Source organism: Bubalus kerabau, chromosome 1, assembly GCF_029407905.1.
Source record: "Bubalus kerabau isolate K-KA32 ecotype Philippines breed swamp buffalo chromosome 1, PCC_UOA_SB_1v2, whole genome shotgun sequence".
Lineage (NCBI taxonomy): Eukaryota > Metazoa > Chordata > Mammalia > Artiodactyla > Bovidae > Bubalus > Bubalus kerabau.
In genome coordinates, this window is record NC_073624.1 from 229,625,635 (window position 1) to 229,643,960 (window position 18,326).

An 18,326-nucleotide genomic window follows, 5' to 3' on the forward strand; every position below is an offset into this window, starting at 1 on the left:
AGACTCCACCCCTAGAGTAGGTAACCCAAGCAAAATCTCAGCACTTTGTGGGGAGGGGTGGTTAGAGGGTAGAATTTGGGGTGGGTAAATGCAGAGTATATCATGAGAAACGCTGGATTAGAAGAAACACAAGCTGGAATCAAGATTGCCGGGAGAAATCTCAATAACTTCAGATATGCAGATGACACCACCCTTATGGCAGAAAGTGAAGAGGAACTAAAAAGCCTCTTGATGAAAGTGAAAGAGGAGAGTGAAAAGGTTGGCTTAAAGCTCAACATTCAGAAAACGAAGATCATGGCATCCGGTCCCATCACTTCATGGGAAATAGATGGGAAAACAGTGGAAACAGTGTCAGACTTTATTTTTGGGGGCTCCAAAATCACTGCAGATGGTGACTGCAGCCATGAAATTAAAAGACGCTTACTCCTTGGAAGGGAAGTTATGACTAACCTAGATAGCATATTGAAAAGCAGAGACATTACTTTGCCAACAAAGGTCCATCTAGTCAAGGCTATGGTTTTTCCTGTGGTCATGTATGGATGTGAGAGTTGGACTGTGAAGAAGGCTGAGCACCGAAGAATTGATGCTTTTGAACTTTGGTGTTGGAGAAGACTCTTGAGAGTCCCTAGGACTGCAAGGAGATCCAACCAGTCCATTCTGAAGAAGATCAGCCCTGGGATTTCTTTGGAAGGAATGATGCTAAAGCTGAAACTCCAGTACTTTGGCCACCTCATGCAAAGAGTTGACTCATTGGAAAAGACTCTGATGCTGGGAGGGATTGGGGGCAGGAGGAGAAGGGGATGACAGAGGATGAGATGGCTGGATGGCATCACTGACTCGATGGACATGAGTCTGAGTGAACTCCGGGAGTTGGTGATGGACAGGGAGGCCTGGCGTGCTGCGATTCATGGGGTCGCAAAGAGTCGGACACAACTGAGCGACTGAACTGAACTGAACTGAACTGAGGAATAGTGAGGGAGAGAGGAATGCCTTGCTACTGACCCACCTTTGAAGAAGCAACAGGAGCAAAGGGCAGATCATGGGCTCCCCCTAGAGGCTTCTGTGGATGAGTGCATGCATTCCTTCACGAATCCCTGCACCTCTTATTTTGCCCTAATGTTGGAGATGGAGCTCTGAAGGAGTTAGATGAGGCCTCTGTTCTTGTGGAGGGAGAGTCTCTCACCAGACAGTGGAAAACAGGAAACCCACTTAGAGCACACAAAGTTGGGGGAAAAGTGTAGACCTGGCTCTCCAAAGATCCTGAACTTCCCGTTGCTGCCCTTAAACCAGGGAACTGGGAAAGGCCAACCGCCAGCCCAAGCTCATGAGGCCAGGCTCTTAAGTCACAGAATGGTAAAACCAGAGAAGACCCTGGAGATCCCTAAATCCCACTGCTTACTTCACAATTGAGAAAACTGAAGCCCAGAAAAAGGAAAAGGCAACATCCTTATAAAATTAACGAGCGTTCGTTGAGGGCCTCTGTGTGTCTGATGTTCTCATAGAAGGAGGACAGGCAGTCCCACCCACATTAGAAGTTTCCTCACCCGATCCCTATACCCTGGGCACCCTGAGGACTCCCAGGCCCTTACCCCACAAAAAGGCCTTGGAGGCCGCTCATGTGCTGCTGAAGTCTTAAGGCCTGGAGAGCAGACTGCAGGGGCCACAGGGAAGAGCCATCCCCCCAGGGAGGAGAAGCGGCTGCTGAAAAGGCATCAGCACGCGCTGGCACGGGAAGTCTATTTTCCATGTGTCTGGAACCAGGCCGAAGCTTCCTAGGGTAATTTTAACCAGTATCCACTCTAGAACAATACCAAAAAAGGTAAGTTACTTGCCAGCCCAGACAGGCACATACCTAACCACTGCCCTTTCATGAATTAGACCCTGAAAACATTCAGAACGAAGGCTGCTTTAGGCGCTGAAGTTTGAGCAGCTAAGTATTCTACATTGGCGGTTGGCCATCTTCTCAAAATTAACTCTAAAGTGCCAGCTATTCTTACCTTCAGAAAACACCGCCTGAGCCCCTCAGCTGTCTTCAGAGAGCCTAGGTATTTTTAGCCCCTAGAACAGCTGATTTAGGATTTGCTGCAGGGGCTAGGAGGGCACAGGAGGATTTGATTGCAAGGGTCTAATGGATGGGGTCAGGGGAGGGATTAGCATCCAGGGGTTAGAAGCCAGCAGGGGCTTTAGGACAAGTGAGTCCATACAGCCTTTTTTTTTTTAAACTTTTTGACTGTACCCCATGGCATGTGGGATCTTAATTCTCCGACCAGGGATCAAACCCACACCGCCTGCATTGAAAGGCAGAGTTTAACCACTGGACTGCAGGGAAGTCCCCACACTACATTTTTGATCAGCAAAGATTCTTGGTATAAGCCAGCAGTTCTCAAAATGTGGTCCCCATACCAGCAGCATCAGTATCACCTGGGAACCACTGCATTAGAAACACAAAGTCTCAGTCCCCTGCCCCCTGCCCCATCCCCAGCTGCACACTCCCCTCCTCCACCCCCACCCCCCGCCCCCGGCAGCAAGGGCTTGTTTGCAGTGGCCCATGACTTCATCAGGGTGAATCAGCCCTTGTTCACTCCTAGATAGGTTTCTACTAACAAAACTCCAATAATGTGACTGAAATAAAGGCTTATAAATGCAAAGAAAGTATCTGACTGTCCTAAATGGTAGAAAGGACTTCCTAGGTGACTCAGATGGTAAAGAATCTGCCTGCAATGTAGGAGACCCAGGTTCAGTCCCTGGGTGGGAAAGGTGCCCTAGAGAAGGGAATAGCAACCTACTCTAGTATTCTTGCCTGGAAAATTCCAAGGACAGAGGAGCCTGGCAGGCTACAGTCCATGAGGTTGCAAAGAGTTGGACAGGACTGAGCAACTAACACTTAAATGGTATAAATGAATGTACAGTTTTTGTAATAACCCATCTCAGTGTTGAAGAACTCTGGGTGATGGAAAATCTTTCTCCACATTGATTGAAATCTACCTCCCACCCAGTTTTGGCTTCAGAGCCACAAGGAGCAAATCCAAAGTCTTGCTTTACAAAAGACAGCCTTTACTTTTCATCGCCTTGCTCGGCAAGCGGGTATGGGGAGTGCTGTCTCAGAAGATGCAGGTACAGCCCACGGCGATGGTCTCCATGACTGCGCGCTGGCGGCAGGGCCCGGGGCGTGGCGGCGGCGGGCAGAGGCGGCGACGCACAGGCACCTGGCTGAACACGGGCACGCTCACCATGCTGCGGTCCTCCTGCATGGTGAAGGGGTTCACACAGCCCAGACACAAGCACTGCGCCTCTGGCAGGTCTGCAGGAATGCGGCTGGGGTCATGGTTGATGCTGTGGGAACGCGGAAGAGAGCACAGGGCAGAAAGACGGAAGATTGCGGGAAGGACAAATCGACACCCATCACCACGCCCCTGCCTTTCCTGGCCCAGGTTTTGACTGCACAGCAAGCATGTGCCATGTGGAGGACAGGCAGTGAACTTGTGGGCCCGCAGCGTCGGCATTGCCCGGGAGCCTGTTAGAAATTCAGAACCTCCCCCTACCCTAGACCTCCTGATGAGCGCCTACATACTCATAAGATCCTCAAGAAGGTCAAGGGCACAGCAAAGTAGAAGCCTGGCTTCAGAGGGTCTTTACAGACCCTTTCATTTGCCACATTCCAGGTGTGGGAGCCACTAGCAACATGGGGCTGTTCGAGCTTAAAAGAATCAAAACTAGCTCCTCAGTGACACTAGCCACATTCTAAGCGCCCAGGAGCCACATGAGACTAGTGGCTACCACATTGGACTTTACACTGTCACAGAAAGTTCTATGAACATACTGTTCTAGAGTCTCAAGATACAAATCGTGTGGCTAAAAATCTTTGACCTGGGTTCGTGAGTGAGGACCCCTCAGGGTCAGTCCTTTTCTTTATTATTTAATCAACACATATACACGTGGCCCCTTCTGTGTGGCAGGTGCTGTGCTGGGAAGTGGAGCTACAACCAAGGTAAGACACCACTGCTGTCCCCGAGGGGCAGCGGGTCTTGATTCCCAAGCCCAGCAGTGTATCCTAACCATGTGGAGATGTAGAAAGTGCCACTTGCTGGGCCTCATCCCTGGAGATTTTGATTGGATGGGGCGTGAGAATCCTTAGATGATTCTGATACAGGCACCGGCATGGTCCCATCTAGCGTGAGGGACGGATGTGCACACAGCCAACTCAGCACGGCCTGAAAGTGCTGTAACCAGCCGTGTGTACAAGGCCCTGCGAGCTGGAGGACATGGCATTAGGGGAAGGCCTTTCAGGCCCTTCCCTGGAGACTTGGAGAGCACAACATCAGAGCCCGGCATAGATGTCTCATTTCTTAACAAGTCAGGGGAGTAGATACTACTGTCACCTCTACGTATAGGTGAGGAATCTGGGGCTCAGAGAGGCTAAGTAACTTGCCCAAAGCCACACAGCCAGTAAAAGGCAAAGCCAGGATGCACACCTAAGCCTCTGAATCCAAGGTCTTCACTCTTGACAGGGAGAGTGGGCAGGGCATCCCCTCCAGCCCCCAACACACAGCTTTCCCATGGCTGCCTGGCCTGGCCTACCTGTAGCCCCAGGGTGACAGACTCCTCTTGTTGGACAGCCACAGCTGCAGGTTGACCTCGCACTTCCTCCTGGCCGGCTCGGAGCTGTTCCTCAGCTGCGCCACCATCTCTGCCAGGTTCCTCTCATATTCCTCCATGCGGGCATAGGGCTTTGCCTGGGACACCAGGTCCAGTGGCAACTGGTGAGGCCCAGGGGCCAGGGTCCCAGGCCGCCCTGGCCCCTTTCTCTTGCCTTTGGGGTTCCTGGGCTGGCCCAGCCCCAGGAAGATGGAGATGGTAAGAAGGAACAGCTGGGAAGGAAGGCCACAGGTCAAAGGTGGGAGAGACAAGTCACTGCCTAGGCCAAGACTCAGGGCACAAGGAAGGAGGAGGGAAGAAGAAAGGCCCCTAGGGGAGCCACCTGTCAAGCCCTGGCCTGGTCCCACCAGCCCACCACACCTGTATTGATACATGTGCATGCCACATTCATCACTAAATCCTGTTTCACCTCTTAAAAACCTCCCCACCCGTCCACTTCTCTACCTGCACCAAGCTGTCACTTTCCTGGAGAGCTCAGTAGCCTCCTACCTGGTACTCCATATCTCCCTATCTCCCCCTGGCTCCTTCCAATCAGTTCTCCACACCTGCCCATTGATGGGTTGGAATGCCAACCTACTAACATCACCTCCCCAGGCCAGACCTCTGCTGTGCTCTCCCTCCTCAAATCACACCTGGTTTCCTCTTGCACCCATGCTTCAGCCTCAGGCCTTCTCTCGAACCTTCCTCTCCTCGCACAAGGACTTCGCACAGGCTGCTTCCTACAGTCACCCCACATGTCTTGGCTCCAGTGTCACTTCCTTAGGGAGCCCTCTGTGGACCTTCTTGGGCTCTCAGCACCCCATGCCTCCTTCATGACTACCGTCTTCTACTGTACGTGTGATCCTTTCACAAGTCAGGCCCCCACTAAGCACAGGCTCCGTGAGAGCCAGCGCTCTATCCATTTCCACATACTGCCTTGTCCCCCATGTCTGCACAGTACTGGGCACTTAGGTATTCAGTGAACATTTGCTGAGTGAATGAATGCCTGCCACCACCCCTGCCCGTCTGTAGCTTGCAGTCTGGCAAGGAAAGCAGATGGTGAAGAAGAAACAAGCACCTAAGCCTCGCTAGCAGCAGGGTGAGGATGGGGCCACACAGCGTGTGGTCAGAGACACACAGGGCCACCTGCTTAGCCTGGTGGCAGTGGGGTGGTCTTGCAAAGCCTTTCTGGGGAAGGGGACAAGTCTGGTGAGGTTTGAAGAATAAGACAGAGGCAGATGTGGGCAGAGGGAGCCTAAACATGGTATAGAGGTGGGGGAGGGAACCATGTGAGAGGAAGTTTCAGTGGCTTAAAACTTTGCTGAAAGGAAATGGTGGGGCTGAAATAGAGTGGACAGGACGTGAGGGCAGGAGATGAAGTTGGTGATGTGTGCAGTTCACGGCCAAAGACCCCTGATGAACTCCATGACACTGGTTCTCCACTCCTCCACGCCCCAACCATCTGCCTTCCTGACCCCTTGCCCACCCCCACCCGCTGCTGTCCACCCCTCCCTGCACAACAAGCAGCATCAGGAAAGCCTCTCATTCACATGGGAGAGGACCTGGGTGACCAGCAGAATGCAGACTCCACAGGAAGCTGGGAGAGGAAGGCCAGGACTTGGGTGGGAGCCAGGGCTGGTCAGAAGGGGGAAGACTCCAGAGGGGACTTCATCTCCTCCCTGAGCCTAGCCAGGCTCCTACCTGCCCTGTACCCCTCACCCCACCACCCGCATGGCCCATGCTGATCTCTCCTGCCTACCCAGCCAGTCTTGACCCTTGCAAACAAGTTTCAGCAGAGCCCCTCTTGGTAGAACCATTTCTTGGCACCAAATCCATGACAGATTCAAGTCACTGGTACAGAAAGACATCTCCCTAACAATAGGCTTTCTCATCTGAGCTGCTCACATGGCATTCTTAAACCCTGGCTCTCCACTCAGAGAAATTCAGAAGAGAACCCATCTCCCTCCATCCCTTTATAGATGGGAAACAGAGAAACAGAAGGACCTGCCCAAGGTCACACAGCCTGGATCTCAGGACAGAGAGACTCTGGAAAAACCCCGATAACTGAGATTGCCAAGATCTCCTCCGTTGCCTTTGGCCTGAAAGGGCCTTGGTGTAGTGGGGCTGCACCCAGCTCAGGAGCCGGAGCCGCTGGCCATGGCTGCAGGCTCTGAGACCAGTCTCTGTTTCTCTCTCGTCCTGGGGGACAGGACAGAGGGAGAACTCGCCTCTGCAGATTCCAAGCCAAACAGAGGTGGCCATTAATCAATGGAGAAGAAGTAAAAAAAAAACACTCAGGCCCTAAAAAGGAGTGGGGGTGGGGTGGGGAATCGCCACGTACCAGGTTATGCGGCCAGTCCATCCTGTGAGCCAGGCGATCAGCCTGCAGCTGCCGCCCGCCTGGAGCCCCAGATGCCTCCGCCACGAGAATGGCAGCAACAGGACTCAGCGCAGCAATTATAGCTCGTCAGGGGGTGGCCGGGGCAGTGGGCGGGTGGGCTCGTCATCGCCTGGGAACCTTGGGCTCCCAGCTGGCGGGCCTGGCGCGGTGGCAGGCGGTGAGGGGCGTGGGGGCAAGCCAGGAGCCGGGCTGAGGTGCCCAGGGGCTGTTGACTGAGGGACAATGCCCTGTGTGTCTGGTGGGGCTCTGGCGGGTGGCACCTCCGCCTGTGGCCTGCGGCCGGCCGCCCAGCCAGCACCCACAGGGCTACCTAAGACAATCAGCTTCGTTAGTTTGGGGGATGGCAAGGGGGCGAGGGTGGAGGAGGGACAGGCTGTCCGTTGGTCAGGACAGCAGATGTCCTCGGAGCACGCTGGCCAGGAGCAGGACACAGGCCCCATCTCCCAGGGAGACAGCCTCAGGCACCCCAGCCTCAGCCAGCCAGCCCCAGGTGAGCTCAGAGGCCCTCGGCACCCCCATAGCTCCCAGGCAGAGAAACTGAGGCCAGAGTGAAGAAGGGACTTGTCTAGGATTGTACAGTGAGTGAGGGATGCCAAAGCCAGGATTCATACCTGGTCTCCAGGCAGGGCTTTATCCACCCCCCGTGTTGCTTTTCTTGGCATATTTTCTGCACAGTTCAAGCCTGCTGTGAACATGTTTCTGAATCTGTGTGCTCTCACGAGGGCCAAATCCATGAGGTCCGTGAGGACTTGATGGCTGGTTGTCCCGGCCTTCTGGATACAATGCTCCCCCTCATGTAGAAAAGGTCTCCACTCCAAGGGCCTGTCCCTACGTGGCTGCTTGTGACTTCCATCCTCTCTCAGCCTCAGTTTCCTTCTCTGTAAAATGGGAGCCGTGCCCAAGAATCAGTGGTGGCCTGGGCCATTTCTCCTGGAAATCTTTCTGAGTCTCATTTCCCCTGTGTCTAGAACAACCTCTAGGGGTTGTTACTAGGAGTAAGGGAAATAAGCCACATTAAACAGCTGACACAGTGCCTGGCATGTAGCATGTGCTCAATAAACATAGCTGTTTATTATGAAGACTATCACTGTACAATAACAGTGTAATTGTTCTTGGGAACATTCAGTTCAGTTCAGTTGCTCAGTCATGTCCAACTCTTTGCGACCCCATGAATCGCAGCACGCCAGGCCTCCCTGTCCATCACCAACTCCCGGAGTTTACTCCAACTCATGTCCATCGAGTCAGTGATGCCATCCAGCCATCTCATCCTCTGTCATCCCCTTCTCCTCCTGCCCCCAATCCCTCCCAGCATCAGAGTCTTTTCCAGTGAGTCAATTCTTCGCATGAAGTGGCCAAAGTATTGGAGTTTCAGCTTTAGCATCAGTCCTTCCAATGAACACCCAGGACTGATCTCCTTTAGAACAGACCAGTTGGATATCCTTCAGTCCAAGGGACTCGCAAGAGTCTTCTCCAGCACCACAGTTCAAAAGCATCAATTCTTGCTGTTCTATTTAGCATTAGAGCAAGCACAGTTCTCATGGCCCAGCCAACTCTCCTTTCTACCTCTTTGGGCCCACCCTCCTAGCTGAGAGCTTTGGACCTCATGGGCTCTGGCCAAAATTTCATGAGCTTAGGTAACCCCAGGGTCCTCCTGTCTAGGAAGCATGTGCTGGATGGACCTGGTCTGGGTCTCTCCCCTCAAGTGAGCAGCCCAGCTGAATGTGAGCAAGCAAGCTCCCCTGAGGAGGAGGTGAAGGGGGTGTGAAGAGCACAGGGGAGAAACACAGAGAGCACGCTCCAGGACTACACCATCCTGTTGGGGCCACTTGTGGCCATTTACAGGAATCACCAAGGGGAAGAACGCAGGGTGCAAGGCGCTCCTGAATGTCACAAGATTAATCTGTCCGGGGCAGGTTTCCACAGCATAACTGAGAAGCTGGCTGAGGCTCGAGCTCATGAGAGATACCACCATATTTGGTAAAATACTAGACAGGGCTCTATTCTATCACTGGAAACTCCAGAGGGAGGGGGACTCTGAAAATGCCTCCTCAAGCAACAAAGGCCCCCAGTCCCACCCCAGGCTGCCCCAGCCCCAACACCACTGTCCTTTGGACGTGTGAAACAGCCAGCATGAGGCGGCAAAGGATGGGGACAAGCTGATTGTAACCTATGCAGCCTTCTTGCTGCCCTTCTGCTGCTGCTGCTGGTGGGGTCCCACAGACATGCAGCTGGGGGGCCCCTCCCTGCATCCACAGAAAGGGAGAAATTAAAAGATGGGGATTGGGCTACAAGAGGGTTCCTCAGCTTCTCAGTACCCCTGAAACCACCACACTCTTCTTGCCTGCCAGCAACACACACTACGGGCTTCCATCTCCCAAAGACAGGGCTTGGCTGCCTCAGCTTCCAACTTCACAGATTCCAGGGTCCTGGCCCCAGAGTTCTAATGAGGCAGTCCCAGGAATCTGCACCTTACCAAGGCCCCAGTCAGGGAACTACAGGGCTCCTCACCCATCACCTGCCCCATCACCATTCTACCACAGGGAGACCAAGGCCCAGGGAAGGACAGGCCTTACCCAAGCTCACACAGCATTTTGGTGCAAAGCTGAGTAAGGCTGGTTCGAGCACAACTTATTCTCCTAATTCTTAAGCAGGGGGCCTGGATTCAATCCCTGGTCAGGGAACTAGATCCCACATGCTGCAACTAAGAGTTCACATGCTACAACTAGAGATCCCACATGCCACAACCAAGACCTGATGCAGGCAGATAAATAAATTCAAATACTTTTTAAAAAGACAGAGAACCTAGAAGCCAGGCCAGTCCTTCTGGTGGCCCCAGAGAGGGGAGGGGGATCTGTGGATACTTAAGCAGGTACAGTGAGGAGTCAAGGATGGACCCAGTCACCATCATTGGGTTTCCCATTCCTAGGCCAGCTCAAGCCAGGAAGCAGGCCCGTTCTTCCAACTTTGGTTTCTAGAAACCACTGAGAGGTCATCAGACCTGAAGGATATCCTGAGGATGAACCCTGGCTGATCACTGAGGGACCTTACCCTGCAGGTCAGAGCCAAGCCTGAAGGAGGCATGATAACAGAGACCCCACAGGGACCCCTTAGGTCTTTTCCCACAGTCAGTGATCAATACAGGGGAATGAGGGAAGGGCTACATGGGCTGGAGAGCAAGGGGCAGGAAATGGTCATGCTCAGAGCTACCAGGTCCCTCAGAGGCCGCCCAGATAGAAGCGTTCTGTACTCACCGCCAGGTGGCACCACCAGAAAGCCAGATGTCCCCGAGGAGCAGGCACACCCTGGCAGAACTTTCACGCCAGCCACTCCTTTTCCCTGGATGAAAACCAGGGAACCAGGTAAGTAAAAGTCTTGTGCCTGCCCATGGCCGCCGGAGCAACCCTAGCGTTGATGAGGACCAGTGCCTGGGACACCTTCCAGATCAGAGCAGGAACTGCATGACATACAACCAGCCAGGAGTGAGGGGGCAGGGGCCGGGTGGTGGCTTCTGTCTGCTGTGTGAGTGACTGCCTTTACTTGGAGCACCTACCATGTGTTAGGCCCTAGGCCTCTGGCACCAGGACAACGTAATCTTCAGGAAAAAAATAAGTAATAATAGCTGCTACTTAATTCTACTTACTTAGACTACCTGCATGCATGCATGCTCAGCCGCTCAGTCGCGCCCAACTCTTGCAACCCCACGGACAGTAGCCCATCAGGCTCTTCGGTCCATGGGATTTCCCAGGCAAGAATACTGGAGTGGGTTGCCATTTCTTCCTCCACTTAAACCACCTAGTACAGTGATAAGTCTTTCATGTGCATTGTTTTTTGTGGTTGTTTGTTTTTTAATCTTTTGGCCACACTGCTCAACATATGGGATTTTAGTCTGCTGACCAGGGATTGAACCCGCGCTTTCTGCATTGGAAGCATGGAGTCTTAACCACTGGACTGCCAGGGAAGTACCACATGCACTGCTTTATTAAATCCTTCCAACCACCCTGTGGTGAAGTCTTAATTTTATCCCGAATCTACCGATGGGGAAACTGAGGCTCAGAGAGCCCAAAATCACAGAGGATTCAAAGCAGATTTGATTCCTATGCATGCTGTTTCCTGCTGTGCAGGAAGGAGAGGGACATCACAGTCAGCAAGGAGGCAGGAGTGTCCAACTGGTCAGCTGGTCACTGAGGAGGGTCTATGCTTGCCTCAGCCACACCTTGGCATCGTCAAACCAGATCCTGCATGTTTGGGCGGTCACTAAACCCAAGACCAAACACAGTCCTCATAGGGATCTAAGAGTTCCCAGGCTATGGGTCTGGCGCCCAGCAATATTCCTGGCTCATAGCAGGCATTCACTAAATACCTGATGCATTCAATCCAAACAGCTATATATATGTGACACAGGGTGGTAATGCTGGGGTGGAGCATGGGAGGCCAGAGCAGCGGGGAACCAGAGGAGGAGATGCAGCCCAGGAGATCAGAGTTCAGAGGTTGACAGACCTGAGTTTTAATTCTGCCTGTGCCACTTCAGAGCTGTGTGACCTCAGGAAAGTTACTTGACGTCTCTGAACTTACTTTCTCATGCACAGTAGAGATCATAGTAACTTGGCTCTCAGTGGATGGTTGTGGGGACCGAACGAGATAAGGCATGGTATAGCCCTTAGCAGAGCACCTGACAAAAGCAAGCGCTTAACCAGTGGCACCTGCAGTTGTCACTGTGATTATTAAAACAAGTTTTGACTTGGGCCTTCCAAAGAATGCTTCTGGGGACCTCCCTGGTGGCCCAGTGGCTAAGCCTTCGCCCTCCCAGTGCAGGGGGCCCAGGTTTGATTCCTAGCCAGGGAACTAGATCCCAGATGCTGCAACTAAGAGTTTGCATGCTGCAACCAAAGATCCCACGTGCCGCAACTAAGACCTGGTGCAGCTAAATGCATAATTTTTTTTCTAAAAAAGGTTGCTACCTAGGATGTTCCTGGGTAGGAAGGGCATTGTGATAGGGGGACAAGGATAGAACCAGCAGAAGAATGAAGAGGTCCCTGTTCCCTGTGGGCCCACCCTGGAGCCTCGGCTGAGCCAGGAAGGCCTGTGGGATTCAGTGTAGAGATTTGCCCAAGTGGACCCAGTAAGGTCAGGGGAGGCAGGAGGAGACTAGCAGGCGCCTCTGCTGCAAGATGGAGGGGGCTGTGGCCAAGAGGGCTCATCCTCCACTGGAGGTCTTGGCTCTCCTGCCGAGCTGCCCACCCCATCCCCCACCCTCTCGGGGTAGGAGTTCTTCTCCCAGGCCCATATTTGCACAAATGCCTCCCTCACTGCTCGCTTCAGGGCCCCAGCCAAGAGGCACTATTTTAAGCTCCCTGGACGGGAACGCTGTTGGTGGGAACAGACCCAGCCAGAAAGCTCCCAGTTCTCAAAAAAGGGCAAGGCCTGGGTGAATGGGCGGCCACTGGGATATGCAGAAGGCCCACCACGTCCACATGACCCTCTGCCCAGGCCAGGAGCCAATGCCTCCGTTTCCAGGGGCAGTCAAGGAAATGTGAGTGGAGGCGGGGTAGGATTCTAAGAGTGGGCTTGTGCTCTGGGACTGGGTGGCCAAGGCCACTCTTCCACCCAGGATCCAGCCTTGAAAATGTCAAGTTTGTGTTTCTGGGTTGCAGATTGACACTGGGGAATATCTTGTGTTAGCCCTTTCTAGTGTAAGAGCTCCTTTTAAAGCATCTTTGCTGGACACCTCCAGTGTAGGGCAATCATTTGTCTCTGAGATTGTACATCCCACTTTTCAGAGCTTTAGTTGTTGAAAATAACAGTGATAAAGGTTTTGCCTTTCATTATACTTCAGTCCCCTCCTATCACGCAATAGGGTGTAGTGGTAATTGCAGACTTCAGAAATGGTGCTTGAACACTTGCTCTGCCACGTCCATTTTTTTCTCTAACTTCATTGAGCCTCAGTTGCCTCATAGGGTTGTTAAAATGGCTTTATCATAAAAATTATGATTTGCCCAGCATACAATAGATACTTAAGATTTGGCTAGTTTGGGTTGCTTTTATAGTAATGTGATTGGTTTGTGTGTGACTGTGTTTGTTGTATGGGTGTTTTTGTGATATGTGTGCTATTTTTGCTTTTTGATCATGAAGAACCAGAATAAGTTAATATTTAAAGCACAGACTTTGAACTATAGCAACTGCATCCCAGCCCCACCACAAAACAGCTGAGTCACCTCAGGCAAGTAACCTAACTCTTCAAAGCCTGTGTCCTCCTTGAGGGGAGGGAAAATTAATGGGAAAACAAACCTAAAGCACCCGGCACAGTGCGGGCTCAGTGAATGGCCGTGCTACACATTATTCTGAGCTGTGCTCAATCAGGTCACAGCAAACAATTCTAGAAGTACTTTCTTCTAGAACTTTTCAGCTGCCAGAGTGCCAGTAATAGCATGGACTGCCCTGGGAAAGAGTGAGCTCCCCATTAGCAGAGGTGTTTTAGTGGAGGCCAGAAGACCAGCTGTGAGGGAAATTCAAGAAAAAGAGACTTGGGCTCTTTGAGCCTTATAAGTTCCCTTCCAGCCCAGAGAGGTTGAGTCTGACGTCTGAGGCCTCAGGCCTCCATGCGGGGCCATCCTGCCTGCCTCTACTTGCCCAGACCAAGACAGGAAGGAGCCCAAGGGGGCCTGTGAAGGATGTGGGATAAACAGCCTGTCCTCAGGGCAGATGGAGGCGCCGGGCCCCCTGCCCACCAGCATATCCTCCCCTCAGTCCCAGGGGATGTTTATACTCTGGTCAGAGTTTACAGGACGTCTGGACTTACAAAATCCAGAGTTCTGATTTCCTCCCCGCCAACTGTCAGCCCCTCCTCTTGCTGGGTGGGTCTGCACCTATTTTGGGTGGGAAGCCCCATCCTCCAGGGGAAGCAGGAAAAGGGTGAGAAATGTTCTCTTCAGTCCCCCAGAGCCTGGACCCCAGAGGCAGAGGGAGCTTGTGCTGTGGGGGATGAGCAGAGAAGGCGGTGGTGTCTCACAGCTGCTAATGGGAGAGGAGTCCTGGGAGGGAGAGGCAGGGGGAGGGGGGCACTTCCCTTGCAGCTTGGGCTCAAAACCTGCTCCCCCCAACACAGCTAATAGTGGATGGTATTCACCAAAGTCTGACTTACATATTGGCTTCAGCTACTGGCTCAGATAGTGCTGTTTTTGTTGCCCAGGTTTTGGAGTATACCTGCATGACCACAAATTTGTGGATGAGGTCTTGCCTGTGAGGGTTTTGTTTCAATATTGATTTGAAGAGTCATCAGGCGGAAGCTTCTTGCAGGCCTTGGACACACCTTATTCATATGTGCTTCTCAAGTGCCTGACTCCGGAGTCTGCACCCCGCTGTGACCACGGCAGGATCTGCTGAGAAAAGAGAGAAACCCTAAGGCTACTCACTATGCAGCATTTGGGGGACAGGCAGAGACTCCAAGATCCATCACCTTCACTCTTCAGCAAGGAGCACTGATGGCCACAGCCAAGGCTTCTGTCCCCACCCTGCCTCCCTAGACCAGAAAACAGCCTGCAAAACTTGCAGGCTCTTAGAGCTGCAGTGAACTCAACCCAGGCCTCTCAACAGAAGCTTGTCCCTGTGGTCTGAGCCTCTTGGGAGATGATATTGAGAAGACGCACCAAGTCAGGGTTTACATACCTTGTCTGGGAGGCTCTGTAAGTTTCTAGGAGCTGTGACCTTCAAGATAGGAGCAAGGAAGAGCCTTAAGAAGTCTTGAGAAGGGTTTGTTCCCTTCATTTAACACATATATACTGAGCACCAACTATGTACCAGGCACTGTTCTAGGCACTGGGTGCACAGCAGTGAACAGTTAAAACAGTTCCTGAGCTCATATTCTTTTAGAGGATGGTAGAGGTAACAGTATCAACATTTTAGGACAAGCCTGCGACTTAGGGTCTTGCTGGGCCCCTCTCTTCTCAGTCCCCTGTACCTCTTGTATCCGTGGGAACTCCTGCATCTCCTGGGAAGCCCATGACCTCAGCCCTCAGGGCATGTGGAGGAAGGTACAATGTCTCCAGAATGTGAAATCTTGCCAAATTTCCATTGGAAGGTCAGTTCTCATAAATACTGTATTTGTGGGGAAAGAGGAAGAAGTGCCTAGCGTGGAATCTATTTCCAAAGTCTGGTTCCCAGGAAAGAAGCCCCAGTCCATTCTTCTGCTGTTAGAAGACGGCGCCAAGGTTTCCGAGCCTGGGATCCGGAGGTGGTGCAGGCCGAGCACCCAGGCAGATGCTGCGAGTGCTTGTGCTAGTGGTAACAGTGATAGCCCTCTCAACTCGTCCCACTCTACAGTTTACAAAGCACATTTACCTCTGGGACTTTATTTATTCCTGGCATCAATCCTATGTAATGTAAGATTTTCACAGAAGCTCTCATAAGTAGGCAGAACAGTGAGAATTCAGATTTTTCCCTAAGATCTCTGCTTAATTACCCTACTGTGCTATCTGAAATGCTCATTTCCAAGTTAACACAGATGACTGAAAACACCAGAAACTAGACTTCTACATTTAACAGGAGGTTATACATTAAAAGAATAAAAAGAAAAAAAAAAAAAAAAAGATTTTCACAGGAGTTGAAACTGAGGCCCAGGGAAGGGAAATAACCCGTCCATGTTCATATAGTAGGTAAAAGGGTGGCAGAGCTTGAGATGAAAGGCTGGGCTCCCAAAGCCGCTTTTGACCCCCACCCAACCCTAACGTTCACCCCAGTTAGGGAATGAGCATTGTATGTAGGCTGTGGTTAGAAGTGGGCACCCTGTCATTAGGCAGTGCACACAGAGCACCAAAAGCCATCCAGGTCATTTCTGACACAGCCTGGCTATGCTCTACGGACAAACCTACATTCGAGGGAAATGTGTCTGAAGAGAGGGCTCGGTGCCCAAGGGATATGTTTTCTGAGCCAGCGCTGGAAAGAGTTCAAAGGTCAGGCTAACCATGATCTCCATCCATCCTACCCCCCACCTTCCACATCGTGTGCTCTTGGAAAAAACTGGTTTTGGCTCTTCAGTCAAGGAGTCACATAACTATGTCCATAATTTTTTGTCTTCCATATTGGGATTCCTTTGCATTCTATCTTATTATCTCAACCACAGAGCCAGCTCTGACCCTGTCATTCCAGAATCACTTACGAATCTTGTTTTTAGACCATTTCTTAGAATCACAGGCTCAAGGGGACCTTGCACGTCATTTTGCTGGCATCTCAGTGATACTCCTATCAGACGTTCCCAGTTTCTTATTAGTCTCTACTTCTTTTAAAAATGTCTATCTCCCCCGTTCTTCCATCTGCTGATGACAAATTTGCTCTTGAGAATACAAAGAATAAAGCTGATCCCTCTCTCTGTGACAAGTAGTATCAGTCAGGATGGGCCAAGTTGTGCTGCAGTAACAAGTAATCCTCTTGGAGGTTTGGCCCAGGAAAGGCGCCTTTCTCATCTACACGTCCTATGTAGGCTGCCTGAGTGGGCTCTGCTCATCAGAATCACTCAGCAACACAGTGTGGTGGAAGTTTCATCACGATACTTGCTTCCACAAGCACCATAATTGGATCAGAAGTATACAGGCAGTGGATTTACAAAGATCAATGACAGGTTCTGGAGTCTTGGCTCCAACCACTTATTTTCTTCAAGCAAATTATTTCATCTCTTTAAGGTTCTGTCTCTTATCTATAAAGTTGAGGATCATGAGAAAGTACCTATCTCGCAGATTTGCTATGAGATTAACTGAGAGGATGGATGTAAACCCTTGGCTCAGAGTCTGGTTAATAGAAATAACTCAATAAATGTCAGTTATATATAATGTTACCATGGAATTATGTTAACTGAATAGTGCCTACCAGCTCCAGACAGAACAGTGGTTCTTTCCACTGTTCCTCATGTTGACCAGTTTGAATTCCTTTGAAGAGTTTTTTTTATGATGCAAGTCATTTTCACACTATTTTTAATGTACTTTATCTCATGAGAGAGGCCCTTAAGGGTTCAAAGCTGAGGCACAAAAGGATACATCCATGTGTCTTTCCAACCCCAACCAATTTATCCAATTCAAGGTACATTACCAAGTCCTTTTGATGAATCCAGAGAAGAGAAGTAAAATCTGGAGAATTCTTTCTTGAGTTACAACCCTGTGGTAGAGAAACACAGCAATCAAACTATAGAATGTCAGTGTGACAAGAGACTTTTATAACAAGGTCTCATCATGACCTCTCTTTTACAGAAGGGTAAACACAAGTCCAGAGAGGGAAGGGGACTGACACAGCAGTTCAGTGTCATAGCTGAGACCAGAACGCACTTCCTTCAATCCCAGCCTTAGGGCTTTCCACATATCACATAAGGGAACAGCATTCTCTACCACTGGGCAAGGAGTGGGGCAGATATCTCGGAATTATAGCTTGTCCTCATTTCACAGAGTTGTGCTCTGATGGAGTTGTAAAGTTAAGAACTTTATAAACATTACCTTATTAAGGCTTCTTGGAAACCCAAAGTCACAGCTCCTCTGGGTCATGGGACATGCGTTGAGCATCCAGTGAACAAACAAAGGGTAACGTTACATTTTTCACTTCGTTTAGGAAACCTGGCTTCTAATTATAGGATTTGTTTAATAATCCCGGGTGGTTTACAAAGGCTTGGAGTCAGCCTGCAGTCCTGAGGGCTGCTGAGGAGTGTCAGATGTGGAGACGCGGGCGGGGTGAGGGTAGGGAGCAGGGAGGGGGCCTCTGTGGCAAAGGGGAGAGATGGATAAGCAAAGTCAACTTAAGCTGAGGCCTGGAGGGGACTATTAAAGTAATTTCGCCTAATCCCACCAACCATGTTGCTCCCATCTGGAAATTATCTCCAATAACTGCCCTCTGTTACCATAACCCTTTCATACAGGGGCAGTGAACCTGAACTTGCTCTGTGGCAAGCAGGTGAAACAAGGAGCACACTGCTCTTGGCTTCTACAAAAAACTGACCCCTTTCATTAGCAGTCATGATTAGTGCCCTTCTCCTTGGGGAAACATGGACTAGGAGTTGGTTTGATCTCCATGGTTATTTAAACAAATATATTTTAAGTAGGTTATTTTCAAAAATAAATCTTTACAAATTTTGTAAAGTACCACGTACTAATATATTCTATCTTCTTAACACACAAAAAAAGAAGTTAGATAGAAATAAAAATATAAGTCCTTATATTATAATAACTGTATATATAATAGAATATAGAATATAACTAAACCCCTTTAGTTAAATTCATCACCTCAGTGCAAATCAGGAAAAAAAAAAAAATCAAAAACA

The 18,326-nt window shown here is 50.7% G+C and overlaps 1 protein-coding gene across 9 annotated transcripts in view; it reads right to left on the minus strand.

Annotated features, from left to right (window-relative positions):
• Positions 1-2,974: 2,974 nt before the first annotated feature.
• Positions 2,975-18,326, minus strand: part of IL17B (interleukin 17B) — a 33,829-nt gene continuing 18,477 nt past the window's right edge. For 2 of the 9 annotated variants that reach the window (XM_055558063.1, XM_055558080.1), the window contains 6 exons: positions 17,111-17,176; positions 14,175-14,412; positions 10,288-10,372; positions 7,648-7,914; positions 4,579-4,868; positions 2,975-3,333 (listed from right to left, as the gene is read on the minus strand). In XM_055558063.1, coding sequence (XP_055414038.1) covers positions 3,102-3,333; positions 4,579-4,868; positions 7,648-7,770 — 645 coding nt within the window. In that variant the 5' untranslated portion in view covers positions 7,771-7,914; positions 10,288-10,372; positions 14,175-14,412; positions 17,111-17,176 and the 3' untranslated portion in view covers positions 2,975-3,101. Of the gene's footprint in view, positions 3,334-4,578; positions 4,869-6,976; positions 7,053-7,647; positions 7,915-8,142; positions 8,451-10,287; positions 10,373-14,174; positions 14,413-17,110; positions 17,177-18,326 lie in introns of those variants that run through there. The other 7 variants (XM_055558087.1, XM_055558106.1, XM_055558098.1 and 4 more) reach the window with 7 other exon arrangements.